Source organism: Palaemon carinicauda, chromosome 17 (assembly GCF_036898095.1).
Source record: "Palaemon carinicauda isolate YSFRI2023 chromosome 17, ASM3689809v2, whole genome shotgun sequence".
Taxonomy (NCBI): domain Eukaryota; kingdom Metazoa; phylum Arthropoda; class Malacostraca; order Decapoda; family Palaemonidae; genus Palaemon; species Palaemon carinicauda.
In genome coordinates this window covers 30,186,126-30,196,125 of record NC_090741.1, presented here as the reverse complement: position 1 = coordinate 30,196,125, position 10,000 = coordinate 30,186,126, and the positions used below count along the sequence as shown (strand labels likewise).

The window sequence follows — 10,000 nt, the reverse complement described above, 5'->3', positions numbered from 1 at the left end:
GAGAGAAAGACAAAAGTTGGCCATAGATAAAGAAAGGAGAAAGTATGAGCTAGAAATGGAGAAAGCTAGATTAGATCATGAAGCTAGTCTAACTCAGAATATGGAAATTGAAAGAAGTAGGATTAGAATAGAACAACATATTAGACTAATGGACCTAGAATCTAATTAACCACTAAAGTTTGACTTGACTAAGAGTTTAAAGCTAGTCCCTGAATTTACAGAAACAGATGTAGATTCCCTTTTCCGTAATTTCGAAGATATTGCCTGAAATATGAAATGGCCAGTAGATAAATGGGTTTGGTTAATTAAATCCAAAGTCCAGGGGAAGGCTGCTATAGTGTTTAGTAATTTGGTAGGGGAAAGAAATTATACAGTAGTTAAGCAAGCTATTTTAGATGCATACATAGTAACTGCCGAGGGTCTTAGACAAAGATTTAGACAATACATTAAATCAAATGCTCAAACTTGGTATGAATTTGCAAATGAAAAACTGAGATTATTTAATAAATGGCTTAAGGCTGCCAATGTTAATAATTTTGAGGAACTCATTAACCAGGTTGTGACTGAAGAATTCATGAGAAAACTGCCACAAAATATTAGAATGCATATTGCTGACCGTGAGGAAGAGGATTTAAAGAAATCTGCTATGTTAGCTGACCATTTTTTTCTTGATACACAAAACACACAAATGTACTGAGATGTTTGTAAAGCAAGGCAAAGCAACAGGGTTCAGTGGTGAGAAAGAGAGTGCTAATTATTGTTCATATTGTAAACAACAAAGTCATGACATAAATGAATGTAAAAACCCAACCTGTAAGAAATCTAAGTTTTTTTGGCTCTAAGCTGTCCGACCCCGATGTTGGTAAATATAAAGACTGTAAATTTAGTGTAAAAGGCAAAGGAAATATGCATTGTAGTACGCCTGAAAGTGATGCCTTGTTTGCTTATTATATTTCAGAGGGTACAGTAACAATTCCCAATGGTACTCCTGTTAAAGTAAGAATCTTACGTGATGCTGGGTCAACCCAAAGCATGATTTTACATAGCGCAGCGCCTACAATTTCTTTGCTTGATGAAAAGATACTAGTTAGGGATTTAAGTCACACTAACAGTTTGTCTTTAGCGGAGCTCAATTCAAACTGTGAATATGTATCTGGTAAAGTAAAGATTGCTGTTATGAACACACCATTCCCTGTACATGACGTTCACGTATTACTTGGGAATGATTTAGCTTATCAACTAACTTTACCTAACCTTATTTTGTATAAACAGCCACTGGATAATAACTCTAATGATTTGAATATCTTTGAACATGTAATTGAAGAAAGTAATTTCATTAGTGACTTGGGTGAAAATGACATAGAGGAAGTAGAGACCGATCAATGTGACCAGACTGGGAATTTTGTTGGTGTAGTAACGAGGGCAAAAGCCAAACAAGCTGTGCATGAAGGTGTCCCAGATATAGTAAAGACAAACATTCCCTGTACTAATCCTGATTTGATAAACTTACAACGAGCAGATGCGACTCTAACTAATTCACTTAAACAAGCTTCCACTAAGGAAGGTAAGGTACCTGGCTATTACTTTGATAAAGGAGTCCTGTTTAGGCTGTACCGACCTAGAAAGATGTCATCTAATGATACCTGGGCTAATAAAGAACAACTTGTAGTACCATTAACTTTACGTAAGAATATTTTGAGTGTTGCTCATCAATCAGATTCCCATTTAGGAGTGTCAAAGACTTACAAACGTATAGCTAATGATTTCTTTTGGCCAGGTATGAAACATGATGTATTTGAATTTGTTAAAGAGTGTCATGTTGTGGAGGATTTATTTTTTGTTTTATTTTATTTTTGGTTTTGCCAAATCCTGAGAGAGAGAGAGAGAGAGAGAGAGAGAGAGAGAGAGAGAGAGAGAGAGAGAGAGAGAGAGAATTTCATTTGCTTTAGTTTTGCTAGATCGTGCGAGAGTGTTTGTGTGTTTGTTTGTGTGTTTGTGTGACTGCGGTGCGCGCCGAAGAGCAAGTGGTAGTTAGAGAATGATCGTTGGTGGGGAGAAAGACTGTTGGTACGAATGAGATTGTTTGTTTACATTTTTTAGTTAGGTTACGACAGTGGTGAATGTTTCGGAGCGAATGATTTTTTTATTTGACTGCAGCTTAAGGCAGTTGTGTGAGTGCTGGATAACTATTTATATATTTTCGACCAGCGTGGAAGTGTTTTTTGATTTTCAAAGTAAGTACAGTTTTGTTTATCTTTGCTTGTCGTGATTGTGAATGATAGGAACAATTCATTATTTATCTTTGATTATAGTGCGATAGTTCAGTTAGCTAGAAGTGTTCGTAAGTGTTTTTCTTTTTTATTTTGGCAGGCTGCGATTCCTCCTTTGAGAGAGATATTTTGAACATTGATTGATGACCTGGCTTGTTATAAGGGACTTGGAACTGACTGCTATTTTAGATTTGGATTTAATTGGTAACGACTTGGCTGTAAGAAGGAATTTTCGGATGATGATGATGATGATGATGACATCCAGGACCCCAATTAGGGAGGCAGTGGTGGCAATTTGCCACACAGTGGATTGTTGACCACAAAGCTGTGGTAGTTGCCTTTAAAAGACTGTTGGCCCTTGTGTGGACGAAGGTGTCCACTCAGAAATATATAAAATATTTCTGTTTATGTTTGTGGTTGTGGTATATTTTAGCTTTTAAGTTTTGTTAGGGTTTATTTGATTGCAGAAGTTTTTTCTAATTAATGTTTATTTTGTGTTAAGTTAAGATTGTATTACTGAGTTGTGATTATTTTTTTGGTTATGGAATATGGTTGGTGATTTCTAGTTTTAAGTGTAAGTTTTTTGAGAATATAGTTTTAAGGTTATGTTTTGTTTTGTTTTGTCCTTTTGTCCAAGAGTCTGGTTGTAGATTACGTAAGGGGAAAGTTTGTTTTGTGGAGACCATTGTCAGTAAGTGTGATTCAGGGTGTGGGGTTTTTCCTTGCAACATCCCGCCACATTATTTTGGCGCCCGAACAGGGACAGTCGAGGTGGGATTGAACCAGACTCTTTCACAAAGGTTATATTTAGGATTTAGATTTAAGGTTAACGACAATGGAAGGTAAATTAAAGGCTTTGGAGGAGGAATTGCGGCATTATAAAGAACGGGAGCAGATGTTGATAGTTGAGAAAGAGAGGTTGCTAGTAGAGAATGAGAGGTTGAACTGGGAGAATGAGGTGATGCAGAAGGAGCTTAGGGAGTTGAAGGGAACTGTAGAGAAAGTGGAAGAATGTTTTGAGATGAGGATGAAAGAGAATGAGGAACGGATGGAGAACCGATTGGAAGCTATGATGGGGCAAGTCATGGGGATGATGAAAACTATAATGGGTGAAGGTGCAGTCGGAGGAGTGTCCTCAGCTTCGGGTAATGGGTTGATAGTGGATGAGAAGGTTAAGGTTAGTGATAATGGGAAAGGAACTGATAGTGATAGTAGTAATAGTGATGGTGATATTGAAGATAAGGGAATTAGGCATAGTAAGAATGAACAGAAAGGTGAGAGGAAAGATGAAAGGAAAGGTAAAAGTGATGTGAAGAAAGAGAAGAAAAAGTATCAGGCTGATAGCAAGGACGATCGTGAATGGGTGAAAGTGGTAAGTAAGAAAAAGGGTAAGAAGGGAATGGTTAAGGATAGGAATTTAAGTGTGGAAGTGGATTCATTATATTCGAATGAGGAAGAAGGTAACAAGGGAGTAGATAGTGATGATAGCAGTGAGAATGAACGTGATGTGTGTAAGACTGTGTTTATGAGAGAGGTACCTCGGTGTGAAAGGTTCAATGAGCATAGCAGTAGGAATGTATATGATTTTTTCAAGGAGTATGAGAGGTATTGTCAGGATAAGTATGGTGATAGTAAAAGAGTTTGGGCTAGGGAGTTAGGAGAATATTTGACTGGGTATTTGTTGACGATGTATGGAGTGATAATGAGTGTAGGGGACGTTGATTATGAAAGTGTGAAAACGAGAATAATTGAGCAGGTAAAACGTATGAAAGGGAGTGTTAAGTATAAGCGTAAGAATGATTTTGATGAGGCAAGGATGAATGCAGGAGAAGCTATATCAATGTACGTATGTAGGTTGGAAACTTTAGCTAGGAAGAAGTATGGGGATGAAGGTATAAATGAGAATAAGGAGTTAATGAAGAAGTTTTTGGCTACTGTACCCGAGAATGTTGCTGAGTTTGTTAATTTGAAACGGAAGGAGAAAATGAGGTGGACGAAAGAAAGATTGACATGGGATGATATTTTAGAGATAGTTGAGGATTACGAGTTGGATAGATGTATGAAAGAAAGTAAATCTGTGAGTGTAAGAACTGGAATGGAGGAAAGTGTGCCAGAATTTGTTAGTTTTAGAGATGCTGTTATGAGAGGACCGATGAGGGTAGCGGATAGTGTAGTAGATAGGAGTGTTAGGGCGAGTAATGTGGGAATACCTGTAAGGACAAATGAAGGGTTTAGGCAAGGGAATCAGGTTTGGAGGGATAGGAGTGCTAGTGCGCCGCAAGGTAGGTCAGGTAGTTGTATCCGTGAAGAGAAGTGTTATAGATGTGGGAAAGTAGGACATAAGAAGAATGAATGTAGATGGGCTCTAGGTGCTTGTTTTGGATGTGGTGAGGTAGGGCATAGAATTAGCGAGTGCACGAAAGAGAAAGGGGTAAAATGTTATCGGTGTGGTATGACAGGGCACATAGCGAGTGGATGTCGGAGTAATCGTACAAATGTGATTTGTGGTAATTGTGGTAAGGATGGGCATTATGCTAGAATGTGCAAGGAGCCGCGGGGTAAGTGTACTGAATGTGGTGCAGATGGGCATGTAGCTAGAGTATGTAGGAAGAAGGGATTAAGTCAGCCAGGATGTTCGGGAAACTAGAGTGTGAGAGGGTTCAGCTGGGAGAGTCCTCCTGTGTGTGTGGAAGGAATAAGATCAATGTTTGTGAGAATGGGATGAATAATTGGTTGGAAATGAGCAAGTATGAATCTAGTATGCATGAAAAGTTAGGGCTGGAAAATAAACAATTAGTGTTAGTTGAATATAGGAAAAAGAGGAGTTTGAAAGTTTTAAGAGAGGAGAAAGTGCAAGGGATATTTATAGGTATAGGTAAGAATAGAAATAAGTATGACAAGGGTGTAAATGTGCAAGTGTGTATGGAAGATAAATGTGTTAATACAGATGAATCATGGCTGAGTATGAATGATACCTATAGCGTGTGTGGCTTTTCCTTAGGTGATGTAAAAGAAAGGATGACGAATGCGAGAGTGAGAGATAGGAGAATGATTAGTAGTATGAATGAATCTTTTACTAAAGTTGAGAATGTTTTTGATGAAATGGATGAACTGTTTACAGAAATGAGTGTAATTATAGGGCCAGATGAGAACGAGGTAGATATGATTGTACATGATATATTAGATGATAGGGATTTAGATAGGAATAGTGTTAATGTAGCGAATGATTGTGATAAGGAAGAAGTGAATGAGAGAGTATATGGAGGCCCAGTTACTCGGAGTAGAGGTCCCGTTCCCGACTGCGACTGGGTTATGAAAAAAATAATGTAAGTGTTGTGTGAGAAGGATTTGGCAAAGTAAGGGGGGAGGAATGTGGAGGATTTATTTTTTGTTTTATTTTATTTTTGGTTTTGCCAAATCCTGAGAGAGAGAGAGAGAGAGAGAGAGAGAGAGAGAGAGAGAGAGAGAGAGAGAGAGAGAGAGAGAGAGAGAGAGAGAGGATTTCATTTGCTTTAGTTTTGCTAGATCGTGCGAGAGTGTTTGTGTGTTTGTTTGTGTGTTTGTGTGACTGCGGTGCGCGCCGAAGAGCAAGTGGTAGTTAGAGAATGATCGTTGGTGGGGAGAAAGACTGTTGGTACAAATGAGATTGTTTGTTTACATTTTTTAGTTAGGTTACGACAGTGGTGAATGTTTCGGAGCGAATGATTTTTTTATTTGACTGCAGCTTAAGGCAGTTGTGTGAGTGCTGGATAACTATTTATATATTTTCGACCAGCGTGGAAGTGTTTTTTGATTTTCAAAGTAAGTACAGTTTTGTTTATCTTTGCTTGTCGTGATTGTGAATGATAGGAACAATTTATTATTTATCTTTGATTATAGTGCGATAGTTCAGTTAGCTAGAAGTGTTCGTAAGTGTTTTTCTTTTTTATTTTGGCAGGCTGCGATTCCTCCTTTGAGAGAGATATTTTGAACATTGATTGATGACCTGGCTTGTTATAAGGGACTTGGAACTGACTGCTATTTTAGATTTGGATTTAATTGGTAACGACTTGGCTGTAAGAAGGAATTTTCGGATGATGATGATGATGATGATGACATCCAGGACCCCAATTAGGGAGGCAGTGGTGGCAATTTGCCACACAGTGGATTGTTGACCACAAAGCTGTGGTAGTTGCCTTTAAAAGACTGTTGGCCCTTGTGTGGACGAAGGTGTCCACTCAGAAATATATAAAATATTTCTGTTTATGTTTGTGGTTGTGGTATATTTTAGCTTTTAAGTTTTGTTAGGGTTTATTTGATTGCAGAAGTTTTTTCTAATTAATGTTTATTTTGTGTTAAGTTAAGATTGTATTACTGAGTTGTGATTATTTTTTTGGTTATGGAATATGGTTGGTGATTTCTAGTTTTAAGTGTAAGTTTTTTGAGAATATAGTTTTAAGGTTATGTTTTGTTTTGTTTTGTCCTTTTGTCCAAGAGTCTGGTTGTAGATTACGTAAGGGGAAAGTTTGTTTTGTGGAGACCATTGTCAGTAAGTGTGATTCAGGGTGTGGGGTTTGTCCTTGCAACATCCCGCCACAATGTCTGTCAAGTAGTTGGAAAACCTAACGAAGTAATTCCAAAAAGCACCCCTCATACCAATTTTAATACCACACGAACCTGTCAGTAGAGTCATAATTGACTGTGTAGGCCCATTGCCAAAAACAAAAAAAGGTAATCAATATATTTTGACTATATTTTGTCCTACCACTAGATACCCTATTGCAATTCCCCTTGGTAACATTTGTTCTAAAAATATTGTAAAACACCTCCTTAAAGATTTCACCACTTATGGATTCCTAAAAGAAATACAGAGTGATCGGGGTACTAATTTCACAAGTGACCTTTTCAATGAAACTTAAGGGAATTTGATGTTAAACATATTCTTGCGTCACCATATCACCCACAATCACAAGGTGCTCTTGAAAGACACCATCAGACCTTAAAATCATTACTTCAAAAATTTTGTATGGGGACTGGAACAGACTGGGATGAGAGTTTACACTTGATATTATTTGTAATTAGAGAAGTCCCTAATGATTCCTTAGGTATGTCACCGTTTGAGATGTTATTTGGACAAAAACTTAGGGGGCCACTACAAGTACTTAAAGATAAAATGTTGAACAATGATACCTTGGATAATGTAACTGTAGGGCAGTATGTCGATAAATTGAAATGAAATTTTGAGAAAGTCCATAATTTTGCATTTAATAACTTAAAAAGTAGTCAGGATGCGATGAAGGAAAATTTTGATCTAAAAACAAGTTCGTAAGTTTAAAGAAGCGGATTTTGTACTTGCATATTTCCCTACTTCTAGTTTTTCTCTCCAACATAAATTTTCTGGTCCTTACATAATTCAGAAATGTGTCAATAATGAAAATTATATAATCAGTACTCCAGACAGAAGAAAGTCAACCCAATTAGTTCATGTAAATCTCAACAAGAAATATCATGGTAATCCTCCAGTTGCTTTGCATTGTCTATCAGACTCTAATGTATTAGATTCTAAGAAATATAATGCATCAGCACACCAAAGTAAAACCCCATTGCCACATGATGTAGATTTATATCACTCTAATGATCTTGTTTCTTGGGCAGACTCTGCTAACCAGGAAATATTGTAGAATATTCTAGTATATTTACAGCATCTACCCCTAAAGCAGAGGAGCTAGCTAGCAGAATTATTCCACAAATACAAGAATACATGTGGGGATGTGCCTCAACGTTGCAGTGATGCTGACCACGACATTGAATTACAGCCGGGTACACGACCAATTCGTCAACACTATTTCAGGACCAGCCTGGAAAAGCAGTAACGGGTGACGGAGGAAGTGTCGTATTTACTGAAGAATGGACTAGCAACTAGAAGCACATCAGCTTGGGCTTCACCATGTCTTTTAGTTCCAAAACCAAACGGTAAAGTGAGGTTATGCACTGACTTTCGCCAAATAAACAATGTTACTATCAAAGATAGCTATCCATTACCAAGGATTGGTGACATTTTAGATGCCATTGGTAATGCCAAAAAATTATCACAGATCGATCTATTGCATGGATATTATCAGATTCCGCTTACAGATAGAGCAAAGCTAATATCTGCCTTTATAACCCCCTTTGGATTATTCCAATATGGGAGGCTTCCATTTGGTTTAACCAATGCACCCGCCACCTTCCAGCGCTTGGTGAATAGTGTAATTCAGGATCTTGATGGTACATATGTGTACATCGACGATATTATTGTAACATCTGACACCTTGGATGAGCACATACATCGACTAAAAGCACTGTTTGGTCGTCTTCAAGAGTTTGGACTTATTATTCACCAAGCAAAATCTTCATTTGGGAAAGGGAAGGTTAGGTATTTAGGTCACATCATAGGTAGTGGAGAAATGGTTCCAAAAGATGAAAATATTACTGCTATTGTAGAGTTCCCTGTCCCAAGAAATAGGAAAATTCTTTTACGATTTCTAGGTATGACCTCCTATTAAAGGAAATTCTGTAAAAATTATAGTATAGTAGCGACTCCCTTGATTGACCTCACCAGACCCAAAAATAAATTTGTGTGGTCTTCTAAATCTCAACAAGCTTTTGATCAACTAAAGAATATACTTTGCTCTAATCCTGTCCTTATTGCTCCTGATCTTGCTCAACCTTTTATCATACAGATTGACGCCTGTGATACTGGCATTGGTGCTGTCTTGATGCAGAAGAACAGTGACCCACAGATGTTCCATCCTGTTAGCTACTATTCCAGTAAACTAAAAAAAACACCAACGTTCCTATGCGACCGTGGAAAAGGAGCTGCTGGCAATCATCCTAACCCAGCAGAAATATGAAATATATTTCTCATCCAACATCCCGATCACCATCTTTACGGACCATAACCCACTAACCTTTCTCGGACGAGCGAAGTTAACAGATCAACATATTTTCAGGTGGTCTTTGTTTCTGCAAAACTTTGACCTAACCATCCACTACATCAAAGGAACTGAGAACTGCATTGCGGATGCCTGTCTCGGACCCACATGGACTCCTGAGAGTCTTCTGGAATACTCTTCATGATCCTTATAATGTCCTGATAGGCCATTTTTTTCAACGGGGAGGAGTGTGATATTATGTATACCATGTCTCCGTTCTCTGTAACTATGTCATTTGTATATATTTATTCTTTTAGTGGTACTCCTCCTTACCAATAGGTTTGTAACACTTGTTTTTCTGTTTTGACCTTTTGTATCCTTGTATCCTTGCCTATCTTATCTTTTTTCGTTACTGTTCGTCATTCAAGTATCCTTGTCGTTCATTTAGTTTACTTTGGCTTGTAACATTTTGAGGAGGGCAGAGTCACTCTTAGGCTACCTTAACGACAACATATTCTGTATACACGGTGTAGGACAATCATCTTCCTATTGTTAATGTAAGTCAGTGTGTTTTCTTTTATTTGGTGTTTCGTTGGTGTATTTAATTCAGGTGTTTTTTTAATTGTTTGTGGGTGTGTTTGATCATTGGTTCATATATTTGTGTAGGTTTAACTTGCGAATTGTTTTCTACAAACGTAAATATCAATATAATTGCCTGTTATTTCTATTATTAAATTGTTATATCTTGTGATCTGAGTTTTGCACGTTCCTTCATTGATTGATATGTCTTAAATGTTCTTATTATAAGCTGTAACAGGCCAAGCTAAGGCTTAGTTT

General features: G+C 37.5%; 2 protein-coding genes across 2 annotated transcripts in view; one reads left to right on the top strand and one right to left on the bottom strand.

Moving 5' to 3' along the window:
- Positions 1–10,000, bottom strand: part of LOC137655956 (uncharacterized) — a 32,817-nt gene that overhangs the window by 18,804 nt on the left and 4,013 nt on the right. The window contains exon 3 of the mRNA XM_068390157.1: positions 1,419–1,438. Coding sequence (XP_068246258.1) covers positions 1,419–1,438 — 20 coding nt within the window. The remainder of the gene's footprint in view (positions 1–1,418; positions 1,439–10,000) is intronic.
- LOC137656012 (synaptonemal complex protein 1-like) lies at positions 2,157–4,948 on the top strand. Its single transcript, XM_068390201.1, has 2 exons — positions 2,157–2,234; positions 2,371–4,948. The coding sequence occupies exon 2, from the start codon at positions 3,106–3,108 to the stop codon at positions 4,915–4,917; it is 1,812 nt and encodes a 603-aa protein (XP_068246302.1). The 5' UTR covers positions 2,157–2,234; positions 2,371–3,105; the 3' UTR covers positions 4,918–4,948.

Coding starts and splice junctions, on each gene's coding strand:
- LOC137656012 (XM_068390201.1), top strand. CDS start 3,106: ATGGAAGGTAAATTAAAGGCTTTGGAGGAGGAATTGCGGCATTATAAA.